The sequence below is a fragment of the Mesocricetus auratus genome, unplaced genomic scaffold, assembly GCF_017639785.1.
Source record: "Mesocricetus auratus isolate SY011 unplaced genomic scaffold, BCM_Maur_2.0 Super-Scaffold_100676, whole genome shotgun sequence".
Lineage (NCBI taxonomy): Eukaryota > Metazoa > Chordata > Mammalia > Rodentia > Cricetidae > Mesocricetus > Mesocricetus auratus.
The window spans coordinates 186,314,378-186,340,431 of NW_024429266.1; the positions used below are offsets into that span (position 1 = coordinate 186,314,378).

At 53.8% G+C, this 26,054-nt stretch overlaps 1 protein-coding gene across 5 annotated transcripts in view; it reads right to left on the reverse strand.

Annotated features, from left to right (window-relative positions):
• Positions 1-743: 743 nt before the first annotated feature.
• Positions 744-26,054, reverse strand: part of Tspan9 (tetraspanin 9) — a 181,240-nt gene continuing 155,929 nt past the window's right edge. For all 5 annotated transcript variants that reach the window (XM_040738930.1, XM_013123632.3, XM_040738932.1 and 2 more), the window contains 6 exons: positions 6,619-6,810; positions 6,301-6,375; positions 5,973-6,074; positions 5,226-5,357; positions 4,749-4,832; positions 744-3,935 (listed from right to left, as the gene is read on the reverse strand). In XM_040738930.1, the coding sequence (XP_040594864.1) occupies positions 3,864-3,935; positions 4,749-4,832; positions 5,226-5,357; positions 5,973-6,074; positions 6,301-6,375; positions 6,619-6,810 (657 nt within the window). In that variant the 3' untranslated portion in view covers positions 744-3,863. The remainder of the gene's footprint in view (positions 3,936-4,748; positions 4,833-5,225; positions 5,358-5,972; positions 6,075-6,300; positions 6,376-6,618; positions 6,811-26,054) is intronic.

A 26,054-nucleotide genomic window follows, 5' to 3' on the forward strand; every position in this document is an offset into this window, starting at 1 on the left:
TGAAGACGATGGCACTCAGTGGCCCAGAGAAAAGAGAACTCTGGGCTGCCCACATCTGCATTTTCTCACTTTCTAAGAAAGCCTCAGAGCCAGAACCCAACTGAGACAGCAGGAGACTCCCACATCAGGGAACCATTTTGAGGCTCACAGGATTGGCTGACATGCCTGCCAATCAAGTTATGCTTCTGCTCCCCCCCATGACTGTCCTCACAGACCCTTGTTTCCAGGCTTTCTTGGGGACTGTCTGGAGCTACATGGAAGGATGTTTGCCTGGGCCAAATGACACCCTAAGGTCCCCACACTCCTGGAAAAGACACCAGGCCCAAAGGAACCTTCAGGAACAAAAGAGAGACTGGGGCAAGGGTGTACCTATCCTGATAGCCTCCCCCTACAGTACCAACCTGTTTCTCCCTCTGCCCCTATCTGACCACAGGACCAGCCTTATGGGTAACCAGTGAGACGGAATGACAGCCACTCATGCAGAAGGCTTGGGTCACTGGAAACCCCTGATCAGTCCTGCAGCAGTCACCACACAGGTGTATGTGTTAGGATTCTCCAGGCCTCCACAGGGGAGACAGGGATCCATCCACTCTGGCAAATCTGAAACCCAGACCACAAGAAAGAGATGAGGTCCTCTAGCAGGGGACTGTCTGGTCTTCCTCTGGGTCCCTCCATCAACAGCTACATGAAACAGGTCCTGGTCATGATTCAGGGAAGAAAACACACCACCAAGTGACAGCCTGTTTGTGCTTTTGACACATTATCAGTTTTTATTCAAAAACATGCTAAAAACATGGTGTTCATTAAAGCAGGGCCTGGGATGGAGGAGATGCAGACAAGGCATTGCAAGCAGAAAGTGCATTCGAAACCAATAAGCGTGCACTCCTGGCTCTCGGGCCACCCAGGGACAGCAAGGCAAGTGGAGGTCCGAAGGCCTGACTCCGCAGAGTACCCACTCAGGGAGAGGAGGCCAGGACCCCACCCTCATGGAGGAGGGAAGGGAAAAGAGAACAGGAACATGAGAGGGGACATCAGACCTAGGGGCCGAGGGGCAAAGAACAGAACCCAAGCACCTGGCACCCAGCTCCCCACCCTGTGCCATGTCCCTGCTAGTTAGCACCTCCACCAGTGGGTGGGCAGGGGGTCAGAGAGGAGGGGACAACAATTCCATCCACTTGAAGAGCCTGGAGGCTTAGCCACTCAGTTCTAAGTCAGGCCAGAACATGTGCAAGGGGGAGAGCTGAGGAGCTGGCCCAGGCTGGCGGAGAGACAGGGTGACACTATTCCAGCTCAAAGAGTGTAGAGGCACAAGGAGACTTGCACCCTGACACCTGTCAGTCAACCGAGAGTAGTTTCCTGACCCTGCCCACCGAGCCCTCTTCCAGTCAGCTGCGGAGAAATGCCACAGCTGTCAGGCATTTCCTTGAAGTCACGTGCAAACCAAGAGGACTTTCCCAGTCAGGTCTACAGATGGCTTGTGTGGGACCTGGAGGGAACAGCTCTGCCTTAGGCAAGGGAGGCGCAGGTGAGGGACGTCTCAAGGCAGGATTGTCCACAGCAAGCTCACAGCCAAGAGGGTCAGAGGATAGCTGAGCCTCCTCCCAAGGCCTCGCTTGGTGTGGTCATCTAGTGTATGGGGGCCATCCCCGAGTCAATCAAGGGGTCAGGACACCCACCCAGTGCTCGGAGGCCTCTGCCCATGCATACTCTGTAGATGACTACACGGCCGCACGCACACAGCTAAAAAGTAAGAAGGCTTTTGGGACTTGTGATCTGGCTCTGCTGAACAGACAGTTGAGGTGGGCTGGTGAGGGTGGCGGATTCAGCTATGGCTTCGGGGTCCAGCACCACCCTGAAGCACTCTAGAGACAGGAGGCTAAATGTTTCCTGGTGTGCTGGGGGATATACTGTTGATATTAATGGAAGTTAAAAATTCCGTTGATAGGTCTAAACACACCCACCCACACCACCCACACAAACTCATTATGCAGCAGGAGTCACATTTTTTTTTCTGATTGTTTAATGGGTCTACCTGAACTCTGTATCTTGGGGCCCCCAGGGAGGTGGCTGTCATTCCCTTAACGACACCACAATTCCATCTCCTGGAACTGGCAACCTCTCTGTCCAATTTGCTCAGAGCTCCCTACGATCCTCTCTCATTCCCAAAACTTGAATCTTGAACACAATGAAAGTTCCACGCCCCTGGTCCTGCCTTGTCTTTTATTCAAGATAGTCAGAGAGGTTATAGGTCGCTGGATGGTGTAGCTAGGTGGGGAAGAGCTGGCCTGGTGGGAAATAGTGGCAAGGAGTGAAACGGCCTGAGAAAAGCTGCTAGCACATGAAGCCTGGAGAGTGAGTGGCACTCTGAATCCCCGTGGCTGCTGGGTCACTCCCTTGCACAGCCTCGCCTTTACTCTGCTCACGGAAGGGCACTCTAGGCATCGGTGCGCAGGGCTGCTGCCACAGGTGGGAATATCGTCTGCCTCCTTCTCCTCTGCCCGGCACGGGGCATCCAGAACGGGGGCCTTCTCCCCAGTACTGCTGTGGGAACAGGAGCCTGACTTCTCAGAGTTTCTGAATCTCATCTCTTTGGGGTTACCTGGGCTGTGATGCCTGCCACCCAATGTGGACAGCGATGGATCCTAAGGAGGGAGGGCCCTGAGACCCACACAGCCCTCTCCCTTCCCCTCAGCAGGGCAGTCAGCAACTGAGTGAGTCTGGGATTGGCCACAGATGCCAACTCTGCCTTCCCTCCTGGTAGTCCTGAGACTGCTTGTGTGGGCAGCTGAACAAATCTGCTTCCCCTGCCCAGAGCAGGGTCAGCAGAGTGGTATCTGAACCAGAGGAATCCATAGCAGGAATGTGTGACAGTGGCCAGCTGGGATGCAAGACGTGTGCAGGTCAGGAGGGGAGCCCGCAGGGGACTGAGCGGCAGGAAGGAAATGCCACGAACTGTTCTGACTGCCGCCCCCAGCAAAGCATTTCATTACCCCGGTCCTAAGCATCCCCTTCTGATGTGGCCTCCCCATCTCGGGCACCACCCTATCACCCCTGAGTAGGAGGCCCCGCCATGATTTATCTCACACCTGCCTCTTCTGGCCCTATCCATGGTCGCCAGGCTTGGCAGGGACGCATACCACAGCTGTGCCCTCTCTCTCGAGATGAGTTCTGGGGGAAAGCCTGGCATTTCTCACCCTAGGGTCTCATGAGTGTCCCACGGTGGTGTGTACTCTTCGAAAGTGGATGGGGGTCCTTTCTCCCTACCCCTCCCCACCCATGGGAAAAGGAAACTCAAACTGTTATGGAAATCAACACAGTAAAAAGTTATAAATCAGAAGGCTAACCCTAAACTTATCTGAGAGATAATATTCCTGAATAACCATAATCAGAGTAAAATAAAAAAGTTACACTATAGTATAAAAACCCGGGCAGGTTCTCCATGGGGCCTGACCTGGTGTGCCGCACCGCACCCTGGCCGGCTCTCTGGCTGGGCAGCCACGGGTGGCAGTGGCCTTGATGGGGCAGACACTCCACCCCACACAGGGACAAGTGTCAGTGTGAGGAAGGGCAGGGGCAGAAGCCCATCAATGCTGGGGTTTCCTCCTTGACACCCCGCCCACCCTGGCGTCTTTGGCAAATATGCAGGTGCAGGAATCCAGGCGCCCAAGCCCTGAGGTCTCTGTGTGATGCCTCCTCCCTGGGCCTCTGCCCTCCAAAAGGTCCAAGGCCAAGGAAGTGGGCAGGGGAGGGCAGGCCGGCACGTGGGGCAGGCTGGCCGTCAGAGGGCAGACAGGAGGCACAGACTCAGGTCCTCTCCCCTGGCACATACAAGTGTCCTGGTGGGGCCAGGCGCGGCCAAACGCTCAGGCATCATACTTTTTACCCGTCCGGTGGATGTGCTGGAACAGAGTCATGGAAAAGGCCATTCCCAAGATCTGGAAGATAGGGAGAGGGACTTTAAAGGGACGCTCTTGTGGCCTGGGGTCTGACCTCAGTTTCGCAAGCTTGGGGCTGCTCTAGAGAACCTCATGTAAAAGTGTGCATAGCCCAGTTCGCTGGAAACAGAGAAAGGAGAGTACGGGAGGCCAGCCTGGAGACCCAGCCTGGAACCGCATAAACGGGGTGTACCTCAGCCCTGTGAGTCACATGTGCAGAAGGCCATCAATCCCCAGGCTGCGCACGGGCTAGCACGCCAGAGGCCGGGGGAGAAGGCAGAGTGCACACAGGACCTGACCCTCCTCAGTGGTGAGGAGCTGAGATAGGGGAGCAAAGAAGGAAGCGGGGTGTAGGAGTCATTAAAACGTAGGCCACTACTTCCTGTTTGGCTCTAGAATACATGAGGCGACTTCTCGGGACGTTAAGTGTCTTGAACAACATTAAATCTCATTTATGCTCCTGAACCAGAATCCTGGAAGCATTCTGTGGGGACACAGAGCTGCAGGCAGAGGCCCTGGTGGCTTCACCCAAGGTGCCGCATGTCTTATACATAAAGCTGGTGACCCGGGGACACTGCATACTTTGGCTCTCATGGAGAGCACGTTGGGTGACACTGGCTTCCTTCCACTAGTCCGGGGCCCCCACTTAGCACTGAGTACCACCTTGTTCACGGCCTGTGACCTCACTCAGACTCTGCAGCGTGGCGATGGCTTCACTGCTGGGCCTGGACACACTAGGCTGTGTAAACACCAGGTCACCTCTGCCCAGGCTCCCATCCCGCCCAGAGGCTGGTGTGCCCAGAGCCCCCTCACCTGCATGATGAGGATGCACATTCCCACTGTGCCCAGCACATGCTTGTTGTCATCAAACCACAGCTTGACCTTCTCATAGCATCCCTGGGGAGTGAACCACGGGTTAAGGTCCTGGCACAATGCTGAGCTCCCAGTGGCCTCGCCCTATCTTTTTTACCTTAGCCCCTGTCTGTACTCTTAATTTCAGTACCTTAGGCCCTGGGTCCCACCACCCCTAATATCAGCCTCCAACCCCCAGGCTGCACCTGTAAGCCCAGATGCATAGCCTCAACCCATCTAATCCCTCACCTTCTGACTCCCAACTGTGGGGCCAGCACACACACACGTGTCCATGTCCACACACAGCCTCTGGCCTCCCTCCAGTGTGCCCTCTCCCCATCCCACGGTGAAGCAATTCCCGTCACTCCTGCAGCCAGGCACATCCAGTACACAGGCTCCTGGCATCGGTGAGCCCCGAAGCACTGCTCCCCACCTCACCGTTTTCCACAAGGGGGTGGTGGTGTTGCGCCCACATCCCTGGGAGTTCTCCATGCAGCAGCGGTCAGGAACTATGTTCTCCCCCAGCACTGGGTACCAGTCTGTGTAGTCAGTGACTCCACAACACCGCATCTGTGGGAAGGAAGAAAGGGAGGCTGGATATGCTGGCCCCATCCTCTCAGGCCTTCCTCTTTCAGGCCAACCCCACCAAAGCAGCCACCCGAGAGCAGGGACGAGGAAAACGAGCTTCTTTTTGTCCCCCTCTTTGAGCTGCAGCAAGGCCCCCAGAAGTAGTAAGTGACTCTTCTTTCCTAGACCATCAGGGTGGGGGACGGGGGCAATGCTGCTGCCCCTCAGGGCTGGGCAGGAAGTGGGGCAGGAGAGCCCAGCCCAGTACTTGCCCTCCCTAGCTGATCGCCAGCCCACCCGTCCGCCATTCCCTCCTAGGGTCTACGTGGGGTTCCTATGGGAGTGTCAGAGCCTGTCTGTCTCTGAGCCAACAGGACCTGGTGATTCCTGTCGCTCATCACAAAGCTTAACCACTCGCTACAGTTCCCTAGGCCGTCCACTCCTGCATCCGGGTCTTGTTGCCTCCTGAGCTCACCTCTCACCCCTCCCCAGTACTATCCCATGGTGCTGCCTGACTCTCTGAGTTTAGGCACATGCCCTAGGGGAGCGGTTCCCCCAGACAGCCCGGGTGGCCCGTGGCTTGTCCCGCCCCATGCCGTGCAGGGGCCCGCACTGCACCTCGGCCTGGATGATATTCCAGGCGTTCTTGAGTCCCACGTTGTTCTCCGTGTTGTACAGCAGCAGCCCTTCTTTGAGGTCCTGCTTGGCGTTCTCGTTCACCTAGCAGAGCAGGGGCGACACCACAAGTTGGCTGGGACCAGGCCACTGGCCTTCCTCCCTAGCCTGTACCAGGCCAGCTGGTGGCACAGTGTCTAGGTGGGGAGCGGGAGTGGCTGGAGCCACGTCAGTCTCCTGCATGCCCCTGTGCATATTCTGCTAGCCAGTGTCTCCTGGCCCGCTCCGTCCCCAGGCCGTGACCTTCCACGCTGATCCCCTGCAGGGTTACCTTGTCCATGTAGACAAAGAAGAGGATGAGCAGGATCAGCTCCGCCAGCAGAATGGCCAGCAGCACAATGAAGAACTGAAAGTAAGTTCAAACACGGCTTCAGGATAGCGGCAATGGCCGGGGTGGGCGCTAACAGAGTGGAGGGGAGTCAAGGGACGGGCAGGGCTTCCAGGTCTGGGAGGGCTCACCTACTCCTAAGCCAACCCAGACAGACCACAAGTCAGAGTGAGAGGGACAGCTAGGGCTAGCAACAGGACATTGTAGAAGCAATTTTAGGGAGCCCTGGGAAGCAATGAAGGGACATGGGGTCCGACTTACACTGAGGAGCAAACACTTGTTTTCCTTGATGGCCCCAAGGCAGCCCAGGAAGCCTGTCACCATGACAATGGTGCCTATGGCGATGACAAGGTTGGCTGCAGACAGCGAGGGGAAACTGGGGGAGAAGGTGGCAAAGTTGCCTTGGGACACGGAGAGCCAGATGCCCACTCCAAGCAGTCCACAGCCACAGAGCTGGAGAGAGAAGAAATCAGTTAGACCAGCATAGCTCTTGCATTCATCTCGTAGAACGCCCCAAAACCCCACCCCTGACACTGAATACAAAACCATTATTACAAAGCAGGTACTGTCACAGATCCAAAGCCTATGACATGCCCACTTTGCCACTGCATGCCTCAGTTTCCCCTCCTGCAAATGGGATGAGGCAGCTTCATGAACCTCGCAAGGTCTCTCTGAAGATCAAGTTCAATGAGACAAAGGAAAAACAGAAAAATGCACAAATGTGCAACTCAGGTCGTTCTGCTGGGCAGAGAAGACCCCCATGCTCAGAATGGAGGCTGGGGGCAGGGTATGACTGGAGAAGGAAGGGCTGGTCTGTGGGAGAGAACCCAGGGCACTGGCTCTCAGAGCTGACTTCAGGGGGTATTCCCACTGCCCTGAACAGTAGGGCCACATACCCACTCTTATCCGAAGTCTAGGAAGTGACTTCATGGCTAAGGGGCAGGCCACGGGAATTCATGCTGGCTTCCTGTGTTGGTGAATCGTCATTGTCATCTTTGTGGGAGCCACAGTGGAAACACACTTCTGGGTATGTCTGTGAGATTATTTCCAGAAAGCCTTCACTGAGGTGGGAAGACCCCTTTCCCCCGAATGTGGACGGTACCATCCCTGTCTGAGGTTAATAAACAGAAAGGAGCAGGGCATCAACGGCCTTCTCTCTCTGTTCCCTGACTATAGCGCACAATGTGATCAGCTGCCTCCAAGCTCTGAGTGCCACGCCTCCGCCTTGATGGGCTGCCCCTCAATCTGTGAGCCACAGTAAAACCCTGCAATGGCTTTTGTCAGGTATTTCCTCAAAGCGGTATGACACGCCTCACCATCCACTGAACTAAGCCAACCGCGTGCGTGACGGACCTGTAAACTGACCCTCTTCACCAGCACCCCTGGAGCTACAACTAAAATTGCCATCTTCCCGTGGGAAGACGACCCTTTCACAGCTGCAGATCTCCACACCCACACTGCTTTATGCTCCGTTTAACTGACACTCTCTGCTCCCTCCGAGCTTCGGGGAAGTGTTTTGAGTCTGGGGAGTCAATCCGTCAGTCAGCCTCTATGTACTGCGTACCCTACAGCACAGTGTCCTGAACCAGAAAAGCTTCAGCCAGGCCAGAGACCTGCCTTCCAGGGGCCTCCATTCTGGCTCAATGGGAGCTGTAAGAATGCTGCTTCTACTGGTATACAGTGGTGCCAACTAATGGCTACAGGCATTTGGAGGAGGCGATCACTGTCCTGGCCAGAGACACCCGTTGGAGGGAGCAGTCACCAAAGGCTGCGTGGATGGGAGGCAGGTGAAGAAGGAATCCTCCGTGCACAGTGAAAGGGTGGGTGGTGAGGACTTGAGGGTCACAGTGCAAATGTCCCACTCAGCCCTGCATGCCCTGGCCTGTGACCTTCCAGACCGCAGGGGTGAGACACCTTCCCATGGACTCATGCGGCAGCTATTCTCAGCAGCAACTCGACCGCACCAACAATTAAAAGTCAAGAGTCTGGGTACACCTGTGAGGGGCTCTCTTGACTGAATTGTTTGAAGTTTGAAGACTCTTTCAATCCGGATCTTTTGAGGCAGGAAGATCTACCTTAAAACCTGGGCCCCACCTTCTGGTGGCGGCCTGTGTACCCATATGAAGGACATGGGACAGGGAGCACTTGGTCTTTGCCTGCTTGCCCGCCATACTTCTGGCCGGTCCACTCTTTAGTGATGTTCCAGCCTGCTTCTTCCGGATTCTGGGGCATACTGAAGACCACCCGCATATACTAAAGACACCCAGCCTCAACTGCTGCATTCTTAGACTTTCCATGGGGGAGAAAGTCATTGTTGGAATAGTTGGACCATGGCCTATAAATCCTCGTGTGTGTGTGTGTGTGTGTGTGTGTGTGTGTGTGTGTGTGTGTGTGTGTGTGTGTGTTCTGTAAGTTCTGTTTCTCTAGAGAACCCTGACTAATAAAGCTAACAAACACGGAGCACCGTTTGTTGGAAGGCATTTCAACAACAGCTACTGGGTGCTGGAGCGATGCTGAAGGTCTGCCTCTCTGAAGTGAGTGCAGCTCCCGCTCTCCAGCTGCTCTCACTGTGGAGAACGGACACACACAGACAAGGCAATCCATGCTCTGGCTCTCAAGGTGAGGGGAAAGGGCATCGGCTGCTGGGAGCTGCATTTCTTTTGTTCATACAGCCCACAGACTCTAACCAGGCACATGGTTGTCAAAGGCCAGGCTAAGGAGAAAGCTGTGAAGAGTCCTGGCCAAAGCCTGCCTAGATGGAAAGGAGATTCTCATGGGCATGTACACACACACACACACACACACACACACACACACACACACACACACACACACACACTCAACCAATGCAAGCACAGATAAAATAAAAAGACGAGTGTGCCGTATAAATATGCAACAAATGTTCAGAAAAAAGGATACATCAAGTTAAAAGGCCTCAAGTTAGGACCAAGCCTGTCTGCCGAGGAGGGGTTAGCTACTGCCACAGAATGACAGTAGTGACATGTGGCAGAGCATAAAAGAGGCAATGCAGCCAGGGGACAGACAGAACGGGACCTGGAAGGTAGGAAAACATGGGTGTTCTGCCCAAGGGCTGAGCGTGACATGATCCAACAGATGTTTTGGGCAACCATGACAGCTGCTGTTCCCAGAAGAGGCCACTGAAGGCAAGACATGGCTAGCACATGCAAGGACTACTACAATGACTTGGGGAGAGCTGGTGGCCACACGTCAGGTGACCATGCAGGATAATGAGACATAATCCAGTGGGAGACCGGCAGAGTTGAAAGTGAGCTGGGCTTAAGAACTGAGAAGAATTCTGATAAGTGGGAAAACAGAAAGGTGGCCCAGACTATACACACACACACACACACACACACACACACACACACACACACACACACACACACACACACACACACGCATGCATGCATACGTGCACGTAAGTGCATACACACGCTATTACTAAATCATAGATGACTCAAGGGTCTGTGGATGACCAGAGCTAGGTCACATAATGGCTTTTGCACCAGAGCAACCTCAAGGGTTGCCCAGGTCAAGGATCCTAGGATTCTGGTCTTCACAGGCCCAGAATCACCCTCAAAGCCTTAGAGAGAATGGGTGCATGCCAATGCCCCTGTGACCACTAGGTGGTGCTCCTGTCTGGTTCAGAAGCTTGTTGGGTTGGCCTGCGATGCCCTAAACTTGCATCCAGCCTGTCACCCTGACTTTCTTCAATCAGAGTCAGTTTTCTGTGCTGCCATCTCAATTTTTCTTTCATTAGTCATACCCTGGAAAATTCATGATTTTGAACCAAAGATTTATGGCTCTAGAAATAGGACCCTGGAATGAGTAACAGAAAACCCTCCAGGGCAGGTATTTGTTTCAGATGGAAGAGCCTGGCCTGGGGACGCCTGGGATTGCAAGATGCCCCCGCCACCCTGCTGCTGCAGGCCTCCATGGTCCCTATGCCCCAGGCCTGGGATCCCCAAGGCAGAGCCCTCTCCATCCTGCTCATCGGGAGCAGGCCTGCTATGGTCACTTCTATTCTTGGGGAGCTCCTATGGTGACCGGGAGCATATTCCGAGGAAACCTCAGCAGTTCAGAACCTCCCAGGACCATGTTTCTCACGACTGGTCCTCAGACTTTAATAAAGTCACACAGGTCAGCTCAGGCCTTCTTCTAGCCAGAGGATAAGAGCTGCATCCCACACTCGCACTCGTTTTACTCCCCCCCAGCTCCACCAGGCTGAGATCCAGGCAGTCCCGGCACATCAGAACCTGAGCCTGCCTCCTCCCAAACGCCCCCCACCCATACCCATTCCCCGCCTCTCACCAGGTCCCACCAGCAGTTCTCAGACAACCTGCTGTGCCACAGGGTGTGAACAGCCCTGGGGTCTCCTGCTGACATGAACATTCCACTAGTGACTACAGAGGACCCAGCCCCACCTGAGGCTCTAGGCAAGGAGAAAACAAAGCCGGGACTTTCGTCTTACAGCTAATGACACCGAGAGAGACGGGAGAGACATTGGACCAGGCCCCATCCTCTGGATTCAAGGGCTGCTCTTTCTGTTTCTGCTACTCCCTAGGAGACCTGACTGCCGAGTTAACAAGCACTAAGACATCCTGCCTCAGGCCCACCCGTACTAGGCCTCTGTCTAGGCCCTCTATACTACCCCTCTGTCTAGGCCCCCTATAGAAAGCTGCCTGGATCCCTTTTCCAAACGCCTCTTTCCTCACATGGGTCTGTGTGTCCTTAAGATTCTGTAGCTCTCTGAGGCAAGACTCCCTTTAACTGTGCGGGTCTGCTCACTTCTAGCCCAGGCCTAGCCCAGCTTCGGGGTGCTGCCTTCACCCACCAGGCCTGTGAATCTCAGGTAGGAGAGGTCCTGCTCGCTAGGGACATTAGACACTTCAGTGGGAGAGGACACAGGAAATGCTCCCAGCATGTAGAGCACAGAGGCCAAGGGACACTGTTGGGCAAGCTACAGTGCTCAGGACAGGCCACCACAAGGAACATTTAGCCCCTGACACCAAAGAGGCTGGAAAACCCGGAATTGAGCCCCCTCCCCAGGCCAGGCACCAGTTAACTCCTTAAGAACACTTGCACTACAGAGAGCTCCTGCCTCCCCCACCCTGACCTGGAAAAGGCTGGGGAAATGGCGCATACTCTCTGAGAGGCTTCAAGCTGGGGCAGAAGCAGGTCAGAGCTCAGATCTAGCAGATGGCTGCGGGCAAGAGAGAGGGGTGACTGAAGACGCGGCTTACTGTGGAGTTAGAGAACAATGCCGGCCCTGGGTAGGTAGGAGGACATGAAGACAGGAAACCGGCTCTGAAGTCAGAGCAGGGCCATGGCCAGGATGAGGCAGTGGAAGGGCAGGGAGCCACCCCATCCCCATGGTAGGAACCCTTCAGGAAGCGTAAGACCTTGGTGACCAAGCCAAAGCTGGGTGCCAGAGAGCTTAGTAAGTGGCATTCGAGAAAATTCCCTTCTAAAACCAGAGGGTTGTCTCAGCTGAGATGACCGAGCTACCACAGAGCCCAAAGATGAAGAATCTGGGGCGAGGCAGAGTGACTCAGGGGCCTGAGGACCCAGACAATTCAAGCACCAACCAAGGGAGATCATCAGCCCCCCCCTCATGTGGTCCAGGACTGGTTGGAACCTATTTCCAAGCAAGGACGCAGCTCCCCCAACCAAGAGCCTTTCACAAGTCTCACTCAGGGCAGCAAAGAAACGTACATAGGAAGTTGATAAGACAAAACCCGAACCTAGCGTCTGCACACAACCCATTGAGGCTGGGACTTAGGTCTGTTTTGTTCATGATATAGCTCCACGGCCTAGAATAGCACCCCATCCCTGACCGTGCACTGGGACCATTCTCCAGGGCCATTTTACCTGGACCTTGTCCTAGTGCTGCAGAAGGAAAGACACAGGCTCCATAGCACAGGGGACATGAGTCCGTGGCTGTCTCGGGCACTCTCATTTCCCAGGAGCTCACCCAGCACATTGTCTGGGAGGTAAACTGAGGCCCAGGCAGCATGTGATCACACCAAAATAACCCTGCAACCAAATCCCCCTCACTGTTAGTAATAACTGACCTAACATATCCACGCCATAGCTCATATTCAGTGGGGCTTGTGCTGATCAATCAGGCTGATACACATTTCTGCCCCAGGCAGGATATTCACACAGGCATCCCATTTCTCCCGGTCCATGGCTTCTGCAAACTCACTGCACTCTGGGCCTTCTGTCCCATCCAGTCAGGGGCAGACGCCATTCATATCCCCTCCACCTATCAGCCTTTCACAGGGAAGATGTGAGTCCTCTCAGGGTGGACTAAACCTGAACAAATCCAAGGGCATGCTAGCACCCAACCGAGGCTTCTGTCACCAAAACCACGGCTCTTTTCAGGGTCCAGAAAAATGCTTGGAATACTGAATGTTTCCTCAGCAACTGAAGGGGCAGGTGAGTGAGTGGGTAGATGGGTAGGTGGGAGACCCAAGCAGGCCACAGCCCATAATAGAAGTATAGGAGTGTGCGTATTCTCTCTCTCTCTCTCTCTCTCTCTCTCTCTCTCTCTCTCTCTCTCTCTCTCTCTCTCCACACCCTGTCCTCTCCACTCCTAGAAGCCCCAGTGCCCCTCAGTGACTCCTAACCTGGTCATAGTATGCTCATCTGCCCAGCCTAGCACAGCCCCGTACACCACCGGCCTTTTAAGCCCCAGTGCCTCCTAACCCTGAAGAGAGCTGCCCCAGACACGTGCTCTAGAGAAGATACCAGTAGTGGCCCCACAGAAGAATCAGAACACAAGGGCTGACAGCTTCCCCAGAGCTTTCTATGAGCGGGGGCCAGACCTAAGGCATGATGGCATTTAATAAACTAGCATATGTGGCAAATAAGAGACAATCCAAGTGGTTTTAATTGCACAGCCTGACTCATTGGCTCCTTAGGAGCCTGCCTGGCCCTGAGACATGCCAACCTGCTAAGAACTTTGCAGTGGGGAACAGAGATCACCAGGGTGGAAAGGGCTGCTGCTGTGTATTGCAAACGGCCTCTTCCCTCCCGCCAAGGGCTCTGCAGCCGTTCATTCTCAAAGCCATAAAGAGAGACAGACCGCTGGTGGCTGGTGTGGAGGGAGCCGAGGAGCACGCTCTCAATTCCATACGCAGGGAAAAGAAAGGACAAAGTCAGAGACTTCTGCCAAAGTCACCCAGCTGGCAGGAGGACGGCTGACTGTGGTGGCTGGGTAGGACCAGAGGGCAAGGTCCCAGATCTGAGCGTCCGCCTGCAGTGCACATTCCTGCCCTCCACGCAACTCCAGGGAAGGAGTCTATTAACTTCAGATCCCGCTTGCCTGTGGTTAACGTGCATCAGTCCTCATTCCTAAGAAGCTCACCAGGAACAAGTGTGACAGGCCTTTAAATATTTGAACATGTGTACTTAGCGACGCTCTCTCCCAAGTCTCCTCCTGGCCTAGGCTTTTACATCTTTCACCTCTGAGTCACCCTCAGATGCTCATCTGTCTCACAGGGAAAGTCACCCTAACTAGGAGGAACCAGCACAGAGACAAAGATACCTCTTCCCCACTCTGCCCCGCCCCGCAGCACTCAAGAGTCTACACTCCTCACAACCTAGCCTGAGTCCCATTGGTTTGCCTGGTAGCCACGGAAGCTCTACCTCATGTCGAGTGTGTGCAGAATTTCAAGCTGCACAGAATGGTTTCTTGGGCATCCTTCATTGGATGCTGTTTTTTCTCACAAGCCTCGGATTTCTTCACAGCTCTACTTCACAGTCCCCGGCTCATAGGTGGCAGGGAGATCACACCCATATTTCTAAGCCTAATTTTCCTCCAAATAAACACTGCATAAAGTACCTGAAACCCACAACCCAGTTACATTTTGATGACTCCAGCAAGGGCTGGTTCCATACAGACAAATGTGCAGAATGCTGTGCTGGGGTGGGACTTGGGAGCTACACGTCTCTGAGGGTCAAGTCTCTTCAGACACCATGTCACCCCTCCCCCAGTCCCTCCACATCCCCTCCGAGTACAGAGCGAGCCCAGTTGTGTTTCAGTATCCATGTGTCTTGACACAGACATGTGGGAATGGGAACAGCCCTGTCAAGGGCAATCCCACAAGGCCCAAGGACAGCACCTGTCACTGCTCTGTGGGTTAAGGGCCTGGGGGGGCGCAAAACCCAGTCACCACCTCCCACTGGTAGCACTAGGGACTTGCTGTCCTCTTGTCTCTGGGAGGGTCGCGGCTGGCTTTGTTGGAGTATGACTCATCTGATGGGACTTTAGGGTGTCAGGCTTTGGCACATGGGACCAACTCCACTCAGAACCTTGCGCTTTCCATGGGGTTGGCGGGACTCAAGAATGATCCAGTGTGAACAGGAGAATCTGTGCCTGTCCTGAGCTCCAAAGCCCGCTGAAAGGTACAGAAAGATGCTGGTCCTACAGAGCCGGGGCAAGGACACTTGCCGCCTACCCTGTGCTGTCCCAACACAGCCCTAGAAGTTAGGCTCATTCCCCTGGGAGGAAAGGTCACCCGTGCAGAGTGGCTGTCCTATCACGTGTCATTCCCAGGCCCTCAGCTTTCTCAGAAGACAGTGTCTCTCCACCTGTTAACATGGCCCATCCTGTCCTGCATGGCTGGACACTAAGATGGGAGGGGGTGCCACGCCCCCTCGGGTGCTCATGCCCAGAAGACATGAAGCATGAGGAACAGCCTCCAGAAGGACCACAAACTGACGTGTGGCTGGGAAGCCAAAGAACCCCAGATGACACAGAGCACCTGCCAGCCCTGTATAGGAAGAGTGACCACTCAACAGTCCACAAACATTGGTTCCCGCTGCTGCCCTTCCCACTCTGGCGAGTTCGGGCAGAAGCGCACTTTCATTCCGATCAGGCACGTTCTGGGCTGAGAACTCCACCTGGCCTGGTGGCCCACAGGCTGCAAACAAGGTGGGACTCAGGAGGTGCTGGGGAGAAGGAACACCAGGGCACACTTGGGACTCCAGTTCCCAGGCTTTCACCAGCCCAACCAGTTTCAGCTGGTTCTTGGCGGCAGGGGTCAGGGGCTGGGTCCCCAGACTGAAAGGTTCAGCTTCAGGCCCTATACACGGGCACACAATTGCTTCTCAGGTTGTCCCTGTATTTTGGAATACACAGGAGATCGTGTGCTAAACCCGGATAGGACAGGCCCAGGAAAGAGTCCCAAGGGGAATGTTGATAACCCGTGGTGCCTCAGGTGGCCCCATGGTCATGATCTGGCCCTGAGCTAGTACTCCATGCTGAGGCAGGCTCAGGAAACAGTCATGGAGCTCTCGACAGCTCTCCTCTGTACCCCAGGGCCATGGCTAACCATGCTTTTGCCACAGGCGTCCAGGGAAAATCAAAGTGCCATCTCTATTCCAAGGTCACTGTGAAGGGGGAGGCACTGAGGACCACGGACCTTGTCTGAGCTTCCAAGGCCCAGGAAAGGGTACTAAAGTCACCGACAGCTCTGCTTTTCCCCCATGCTTGTTTATGTTACGCAATGGGGGAAAGGTACTTGTGACAATATCAATACGGTCATGGCTGGGTCTGTCAGGGAGGCAGGATGGGTGGAAGGCTTACATCATAGCTGATGGTCACCCACTTCACCTTGGGAGGAAGCGGAACAAAGGGGGTGGTGAGGTACTGGGTGCCCTGACAGGACACTTGACCCTTCCGGGTGTTTCTCTACTCACAGGGCAAAGAGAAGGAAGTGTCTCTCAGCACTGGGGGCATTGCAAGGATAGGCAATCTAGTGCCTGCTACAAGCCTGGTGATCCTCGGAATACAAATACCACACAAGGCACTGAGCTATTGCTCCAACTTTTGGAAAATGTGGGGGTTGGGGACAGGTCAAGGGAACCTTGAATTCACATTATATTGTATGCCAAAGCTCAGCCTATCAGTGGCACTACAACTCACCCCTCAGAACAGGGACCAGATCTTCTGCTTTGGGAAGGTTCCCCCCACCTTCAGAGGTGGAGAAAAGTCACACGGTGACACTATTTTGTCAGTAAGTGGTTTCATTCTACTACCTCTGTCCCTCGCCACAGGGGAGGCCATTTCATAACAACATGAGGGTGAATCTTGGTGACCCAAGTCCAGGAAACAATACTGTACACACAGAGAAACCAGCAAAGACACCGGCTGACAATCACAATGAGGTCTGTCCTTAGTCCAAGACCCATGTGCGATCTGCTTTAGCCCTTTGGCATGGTCAGCCTGTGATCTGGCTTCTCGAGGGATCAGAGGCCCACAGCCCAACTGGACTGCCAGCTGCAGAGCTGTACCCGCCCACACCAGAAGGGTGGCATTTCTGACATGCTTTGTGGAGGACATGGTCAGTTAAGCCCAGGTCTCTGCCAGAGATGGTCTCAGCACCAACTTTAAGTGCCAACCTAAGATCCCTCTCAACTTGTGCCAAGAGCCTAGCTTGCTATGCTCTTGCAAGACAGAATTGTGGGTCATCTCTACCTTCTAAGATGCATACAGCCACTCTTGCTGCAGGATTCTGGTCTCCAGTGTCACCCAGAATAATCATCTACGTCATGCAGTCGTCCACTCATCCTAGTGGAGATGACAACCAAGCACTCAGGAGGCTACAGCACCAACCCTATCTGAGCCCCCTGTCTCTGCTACCCCTCCCACTCCTCCCAACTCAAGTGGGGTGGGCACGGATGACAGGACAAGGGCAGAGAGGCCAAATGGCAAGGGAACCTAGGTGGCCAGCCCGCTGTCTACCACACCTTACATCTAAGTTCTCCACTGGTTCCTCAAAGGATCGAGGAGTGTTCCTTGCACACAGTCATAGTTTAGGAAGGAAAGCTAGTTAGAGTGCCTTGTACTAGCAAGACCTGTGGCCTGGAGGTACCCTGTCTTAGTCTCATGGTGTTGTGGGACAACTCGGCTAAGAAACCTAACCTAACCTAGTACAATGCAGCACTACAGGCACGGCACAGAAGTTTCCTATCCCGTGGCAGTGTAAAGAAGGAAGAGCTGGTACAATGGTGGTGGTGTTACCATGGCAACAGAGTAATGGAGGCATAATACCAAATGATGAAGCCAGCATTTATTGAGTCGTTGTGCCCAGTTAGGAGCACAGAAGCCATCAGAGATAGCTTCCATTATCTCCCCAACTTTGTAACTCACGAAATCTGAGAATCCGAGGAGCTGAGTGGCCTATCTCTATTTGCACAATGCAACCTGCCATGCTCCCACTCTCTCCACCGGACCTTAGTGTGCCTCCTATAGGCCTAAGGGAAAAATCTCAAATCTCGTTTTATTCTGCTCTTTCAAAAACTTCATACTTAATCTAATTTGGTGGACGTGTGGAGAGCCAGGAAACACACAGGGTGGGAAAAGCAGCAGGGTGCTGTGGCAGGGTTCCCAGGCCAGTGATCCCCACCAGCAGCTGTGACCTAGGCAGCTTTAGGGGCAGGGGAAGGGTGCAGGAAGGTGGAGACAAGTGACGGGCCCCAGCCTAGGCAGGCATGGACAAGGTGGACATGCTGGGGTGGAGGTGGCATGTACCACACCCCAGATGATTCTCCTCTTTGCTGACTGTGTGTCAGAGTCCTAACTGCCCCTCTGTGAGACAAGGCAGAAAGGGACAAAACAAGCCAGTACATGGTTCTTCCTCGCCCTCTCCTGCTTCAACAGGAGCCAAGAGCAAGGGCCCTGGGCCATTCGTTTTGCAGAGAGCACTTTCACACCCCCTATCTTGGCAGCTGCGGAGCTGCTATCCTCTTTTATAGATGAGGGCACTGGAGCTCATTGGCACCCAGCCTTTATCTACATGGTGACCATGGGTGATGGATGGGGTGAACAGGGATGCTGCGATTATACATAAGGACATGGCGTTTCAGTGGAAGGCACAAGAGTAACTTCCAGAAAGCAAAACCTGGCCAGTTACCTACCCATCAGCTCCCTCAGCTAGACAGGCCCCACGCAGGTGCCCATGGGCATATGAACCAAACCCAGCCCTGAGAACCTCCGAGCCAGCTAGACCTGAGGACCAGACCATAACACAGGAGGTCCCATCAGCCAGAGTCGAGTAGAGTGGGTTAGAAAGCAACTCTGGCTGTGTTCAGGTTCACAAGTCCTTCACTTGCTAGCTACAGACTTCTCTAGTGCACATATCTTAAATGGGGAATTAACGTTACGTACCACCCAGAGCTGTCGTCGGAATTAAATTAGATTCATGAAAATAAACTTCCTAGCACGGTGCCTTGTATACAGCTATAAACGGGAGCCATTACTAGTATTTATGGTCTGCAGTCGGCATTCACCCAGGTGATGGAGGCAGGCAGAGCAGCTGAAGCTGGGAACCAGGGGGTAGGAGGCAGAGAGGTCCTGTCTGCTGGACCCTGTGTTGCTCTGCTCTGGTAGCAGGTGGCCTGATGGCTGCCCTACCTGGCCTCCCAGGGCTGCCTTGTCACCGCGGGTAGACCATGCAGCACGCATCACTGAGAGGGGCTTTCTTACTGCTGACTTGGGGTCCCCAGCCACCCATCTCCAGGAGGCGGCTTGCTTTCCCGATTTGCAGTGTGCTTTCTTTTGGCAAGGAGCTGCTGCCGTCTGTGCTCTGGACCGTAAAACAAGTTTTCATCAATAAATTAAGATAAGCGGAAAGCCAGCTCAAGAGGAGGCGGGCTAGGGCGGGCGGGCAGGCGGACTCGAAGTCATTCTGTGGCCCAGAAGGAGCTAAAGCACATCCCTAGACCAACTAGAGTTTTCCACTGGTTTTTTCCCCTCTTGCAGGGTTCCATGTACCCCAATTTAACCAGGCTTCTTGGAGAAGGAGAGGCTAGGGAAGCTACCATGTGACCTTCCCTTGCTCCACCTGCAGACAGAGGGACAGGCAAAGGCAGGTGTTGTGAAGACTCTGAGACAATATCACAACCCAGTCTCTGTGCTGAACAACCTAAGCCACCCAGGCTCTTGTCAAGTCACTGACACAATGAGTGCTCCCAAGACAAAAATGTTCCCGCAGAGTCTGGCTTCTACACTATGAGTCTGGGATCCCCAAAACACACCTCCCATGTCTCTGCCTCCCCACCCAAATGCCTTATTCCTCCTCCAATCCTGTCAACTCCCTGTTCCCCAACACAGCAGTGGTTCTTACTATTGCACCACTCACAGGACTTGTCGTCCCAGGTAAGGGCTGACTTCTGCTGCTGGTGTGCTCTGCCTATGGATGGGTATGCAGTAGGCGCCCCATCTGCTCCAGGAAACACCCTACACACAACACAACCCCCAGCACCGGGAGGCTCCCCTAACAACAGACAAACTTGAGTGCAGGCGAGAGAGGGAGGGGATAGCACAGGCAGACGAGCTTGCTGCTCAGCCATGGGCACCTCCTCATCGATGCCCTGGGATACAAGCTCTTTCAGCTCCTAATGCCCCAACTGAGTTGTAGCATATGGCAGGAGAAGGGCCATCTGCCTGTCCACCTTCACATAGGGAGAGGTGCAGGTCTCTCATGTGTTTATGGTTTAAAAGACAGGTGGGCCTGCAGGTAATGCCAGGAAAGTGCTAAGCTCTGACTACATGCCGGCCATCAACTGTGTGACCCAGGGTGAGTGAATGAACTCATATGAGCAACGCCCATTGCCAGCCTATGGTCCTGTGATTTCGCTTCTCTCAGCTGTGTGAGACAAGAAAGAGAGTGCCTGGGTGAACGGTGGAGGCACTAAGCTAAGTGGCTGGTTACAGGGTCCAGAGGCTAGAAGCTGCCCTGCCTGCAGAAGAATGACCTTGCTTTTCTCAGGAAAGGGAGTAGTAAAGAAAGCACATAAGCTCAGGTGCAAACTCAACCAGGTTGAGGCTGTGGCATCTACTCAATGCCCTTGTGAGCCAACATAGAGACAAAGATCCCTTAAGTAAGGAAATACAAGTCTAGAGATATGCCTAGCTTCAGACCCCATGGTCAATATCTAAGGCCAATTACTGCTCTGTCTCAAACATCAGACACTGAAACACACACACACACACACACACACACACTCACACACACACTCACACACACACACGCACGCACGCACGCACGCAAAGATCCAAGCCACAGTGACATTAAATCAAGATAGCTAATTATACCCCGACCTGAATATTAATCACATTGATTACTGCTGAGTTCAGGGTGCTTCCTATACTTGGACAGAGCCCAGTGACATGGGAGCCTGGATCAAATACAGGCAGAGGCAGGGACTTCAATCTAAAAACTGGTCCCAGCAGCCCTTCTCCTGCTCCTGCTCCTGCTCCTGCTCCAAGTAAGGATGATCAGCTCCCACAGGGCCTGGAGTGGGGAACGGTGTCCTGCTAGAAAAGGTGAGAGTGGGGGAAGGGTAACCCACACCTTAAACTGAGGAGCTAAGAACAAAGTTCAAAGAACAGAACCGAAACATATTGACAATAGCAAAAAGAAACAATTACCTCGTATTTTCATACGAGATCTAAGGAATAAATTTGCTCTGGGTTTTGCTTATTCAACAGAAAAGGGAGAGTGAGTGAGCAGTCGCTTGGGAGGGGAGGACAGGGCAGAATGCAGACGTTCGCATTTGCAGCTCAGTTTCCCTGAGTGTTTGTGGAGATCCAGGCAGACAGGAGCCGAGGGCATCGACACTGGAGATGGAGGGATACACCGTGCTGCCTGCAGGGCACCTGCAAACTAACAGGGAGAAGACATGCCACTCCCATCCGCTTGGCAGCTTTGCATCTCTGCAAGTAGACATTGCTTTTTTAAAACAAGCTTTTTCTTGGAGATAGAACCGTCAAGGTTCCTGGCACCAGCTGCTCTGGGGAGTCGGAGTCTGGCTTTATTCCAAGGAAAAAAGCCAAGTGCTGAGGTGATCCCACAGTCTGTCCTCTCTCCGCAAAGCACACCATCAAGAGTCAGAAAGCCACTGGGAGCCAGAGCAGGGCAGGGCCACTTCTACGATGGGAGTCCTAACTGTCAAGTAAGGCTCCATGTCACCAGTCTGCGCCCTGTCCTGTGGGCACTGGACACTTGCCACCTGAACCAGGTGTGTGTACCTGAGACCACCTCTAGGCAGCCAGTTTCACTAGAAGGCTGCCACATTGCCTTGGAACCGGAAGGCCGGACCTATTGTTTGTAAATGGCACCTAACGTTTCTCTGTGTATCATGCCCACCCTGGTTATGGTCTTCTGAATCAGGCAGGACTGCTCTCATTTCTAAAACCATGTTTCTCATCGGGCATGGTGGGTTGTACCTTCCATCCCAGCCCTCGGGGCCTGAGGCAGGAGGATGCCCACAAGTTTGAGAGTAGCCTGGGCTATGAAGCATTAAAGAAAAATACTGTCTCACAAAACAAAAAAGACGAAAATGCACTTCTCTCCCACTGTCTCTGCATCTACTGTATTTCTACCTGGGCCTAGGGCCAGCAGTCAATGCGCAGCTGTGGACTCAACACTTGGCTTCTGAACCTAGCTGTACCCTGAAGAGACGGAACTCTGTGAGCTGATCTGCAAGACCCTGAGACTTTGGAAGGATATAACGCTCTCCTGGCTTCTGAACCTAGCTGTACCCTGAAGAGACGGAACTCTGTGAGCTGATCTGCAAGACCCTGAGACTTTGGAAGGATATAACGCTCTCCTTCCAAAACGCACTCAATGCTACTTCTTCAGAGGTGTCTGTGAAGATTAAGAGCAAACGCCTATCCCTCTTAAACAGGAGCACAGAGTAAATGTCCACAAGGGTTAGCATGACCCTTTCACATCTTGTTCATTCCCAATCCTCAGGTCACTTCCCTGCAAATCTCCTCACCCTCTCCCTCCACATGACAGTGTCAGGCTCCCAGTCTCATCCTTTCCACTGAACACGAGGCAACCCTGTCCATCACCCAGCTTCCTTATTCACAACCCTGATGCTTTTGTGTCTTTCAGGTCATGCCCCCTCTTCATGGCCCTGGAGACTCTCACAGCCTACGGGGTGTGTCCTGAGTCCCTTACCATGGCGTTTGTTCACAGCCTCAAAGGGGGTATCTCTTCTGTCTCAGTCTACCTCCAGGCCTGAGGGTCCAGAGCACTGATCTCTCCGGGAACACACGTGTCCTCTGACCCATTTTCCTTAGGATCCCCACACACACTAGCCTGCTCATCCTGCCACTTCCATGATAGGACAGTGACCTCTACTCCCTTCCCGGGAAGGGAGTGAGTGCCTGTGAGGAAACTCTGAGAGCTGCCTCCTGAAGCATTCCTGTCCACTCATGGTCAAGGACTCAGGAGACCCCTCTCGAGCAGGTCGCTGTGCCTCCAGGGTCCTTATGAAGCCTGGCAGGCTGGAGTAGACCGTACCACTCTACCCCTTTGGGCATCCCCGCCTGACTCCTCCTCTGGGGACCAACAGGTTTACCCTACAGATCCCTGTGTGTCTGCTGAATTATTTGTCCAAGCCAGCCACGTAGGCACCCCATGTTCTTGCTTATCTTGAATCTCTTGCAAGAGCGCTGTGTTGAGTCCGTTCCAGGAGCTATTTTTCAGGTTGAGCCATGTTTTCACAGGAAGAAAGCTCCCAGAGCTTCGGGCTCTGTGTGGTGCAATTTGTTCTGGATTGTAGCAGTTGCTGTCCAGGGGAAAAGGTACCTTCTGTACTGCCAAGGACCCTGAGGGTCTAGCAGGCCCCTCAATACAACCTAAGGACATCCAAACTCTGCTGTTCCCCAGAAGAAACTTGTGGATTAGAATTTGTTCCCATGGATCCACACTCATTGATGGACCCACGTGCAGCATGTAACAGTGGGTCTATCGATGAATGCCCTGTCACTCATGAATCATCTTGCTTTCTCTCCAGCCATTGGTTAAGCATGAACTATGCTGGGAACTGTGTCCTACAGGGCCCTGGCCTCACAGAATCTTTAGTGTTCTCCAAACTGCTCTGCCCGATGAGCTCTGAGCATGCCTCCAAGCTGCAGACGTGCACATTTACTGGCTTCTTTGGTCTGTCTGGACACCTCACAGGCGTCTTACACTGACTGGGATCACAGTAGAAACTGTCATGCTGGAGTCACAGTGACTCTTACCTGTAACCCACCTCAGCAGCAGCAAGACCTGGGTACTCAGACTCTTACCGCCCATCCCCAGATGCAATGGCTTTGATGCGTGTGCCCTTAAGGACCCACCTGTAAAGGTGCTGTCCCCAGGGTGGCAGGGACAACACTGGAAGGCATTTAGGACCTTCAACAGGTAGGAGTCTAATGGGAGCTCGATCGTATGGGGTATCCCCTCGAAAGGGGCTGTGGGCCCTCAGGTCTCCCCGTCTCTGCTGCCTGGCCTGTGATGTGAACACTCTACCCCAGCATCTTGCCTGTCACTACCATGTGGCGCCCTCACCAGAGATCTACGGCTAAGGGTTGGTCTTGAACCCATTAAATCTTTTCTCTCTGTGAGGTAATTACCGCACATACTCTGTTGTAGCAACGCGAAGCTGACTCACCCAGAAGCCCATTCACTGTCTCCACCTCCACCACTGGCACCGCCTGTCCTTGAGCCTCTGACCATTTCCTGTTTTCCCAGCTGCCACCCTTCTCCCTCTGAAACCTAGTCTCCATTCTCCGAGAAGCAGCCAGGTGGTCCTGGCTTGAATTTCCCAGTGCTCGTTCCTTTCATGCAGAACAAATCTTAAGCATCTTCCCATGGCCTGTGCAGCCTGGGCTCTGCCTTCCTCGTGGCTCCGTCTTTGCTCCTCTTGATGGTCTGTTAGGTCTGAAGCACACGACATCGTTCTGCATTTGGTGTTTCTCTAGCCCAGAATATTCTTCCTTGGGCAGTCATGTGGCCGTCTCACCGCTCTTCTGTGTGTTTCCCTTGTATCTGTCCCATCTGTTTGTTTACGGTTGTCTGTCTGCCCTACAAAATGTGAGTCCTGAGGGAGCTGAGACCCCCGGCTGGTTCCTCACACATCCAGGGTGTTGCACTGGCCAAAGTACATGATAGAGGCTCAAGAAACATCTGGAAGGGAGGGAGGAAAAGGGTGGGGCCGGGGAACCAGGACTTGGAAGCCTCTGTTCTTGAGAACATCCCTTTAAAGCAGCATTTAATGCTAGTGGGTCAAACTTCTAAACCCCTTCCAGGTCTTGGGACTGGCAGTGGGAAGAACACTGTAGGGCCTGAAGAGCTCGAGCTAATAAAACTGAGAAGAAACACAGGCTAGAAACCAACCAGCTCAGGTAAACTGAAACACCTGGTCTTGCTGTGTAACCTCAGGAAAGTGACTTAGCCTCTCTGTGATTTAATTCCTCATTTATATGGAGACAAGAGAGCCAAATGAATAGGGTGACTAACAGTGTGGCTGGCGCAGAGTGATCAGTCATATAACAGTCCTCTATCCCAAGGCTGCTGGGGACACAGGTGACCCTGGCTGCCTTTGTGTCCCCATCTTATGTACTGGCCACGTCCTGTCAGGTCTCAGCTGAAAGACAAGAGGCAATGAACGTGGCGATGGAACAGGGGTACCTGAGGCTGTGAACTCACAGTCCACGCATCCCAGGTGTCTGAGGAGGAGCTATCAAGGGAAGTATGGCCCCAGCATGGCCATGGCTGAGAAGAGGATCCTGGGCACTAGGCAGGGCATGTCATGGGATCCCTCAGCACTGCTTCAGTTACGGGCCTATCCCTTTGTGAGAAGGAAAATGAAAAAAGAAAAATAGTGTCCTCGCTGACATCTGGTGTCAAGGAAGCCAGAGCAGGGAGACAGGACCCCTAGCTCTCACAGCTGCTCTCCACCGTGGCCAAGCCTTTCCCATCGCAAAGGAGAAATCTGAGTCCTGGAGTCTTTTCCATGAGCCGATGGCTTCATCTCCCAGCCCACCCCACGAAGTTCTCATCTTACTCAAGAAGAAGGAGGAGGAGGAGGAGGAGGAGGAGGAGGAGGAGGAGGAGGAGGAGGAGGAGGAGGAGGAGGAGGAGGAGGAGGAGGAGGAGGAGGAGGAGGAGGAGGAGGAGGAGGAGGAGGAGGAGGAGGAGGAGGAGGAGGAGGAGGAGGAGGAGGAGGAGGAAGAAGAAGAAGAAGAAGAAGAAGAAGAAGAAGAAGAAGAAGAAGAAGAAGAAGAAGAGCGAGGAAGGATCCCCACACTTCCCAGAACTTCTGCCCTGTTCTCACCAGACTCTGCCCAGAACAAAGAGGCCGCTGCAGTTCCCATCCTGCAAGGTCAGCAGGTTGCTTGGCTTTCAGGAGCTTCTTGCACAAGCGAACAGAAGGGATGAACTGTGTCGCCCCATCTTGGGGATGTGCAGTAGAAGTCTCAAGTCTTCAAGGTTTCTGTGCTCACCAGAGGCAGTTGGGAGGAAGCCATGTCAGGCAGGTGGCTTACGGAGCCCCGCTGAGACGCCAAGAGAAGGGCAACAGGGGCAGCAGACGGGGCTGGCTTGCACAGGAGAGCTGGCTGGACATAATTTATCCCCGCAGCGTCTCCATGGGTTTCAGCTAGTTGAGTTTATAATGGAACGAGCAGGCGCTGTTGTTCTTGGATGCAGTAAACGGGGGATTGCGTGCTGCAGGGAGATGCAGCCATAAAGTGGAGGGCTGCCCATCGGGGCTGCGACACTCCACAGTCCCCAAAGGAACCAAGTTCCAAGAAAGCCACAAGCGTGGCCTATAAATCCACAGGAAGTGGAGTGGGGTCCGGCACTGAGGGCAGGAGGTGGGGA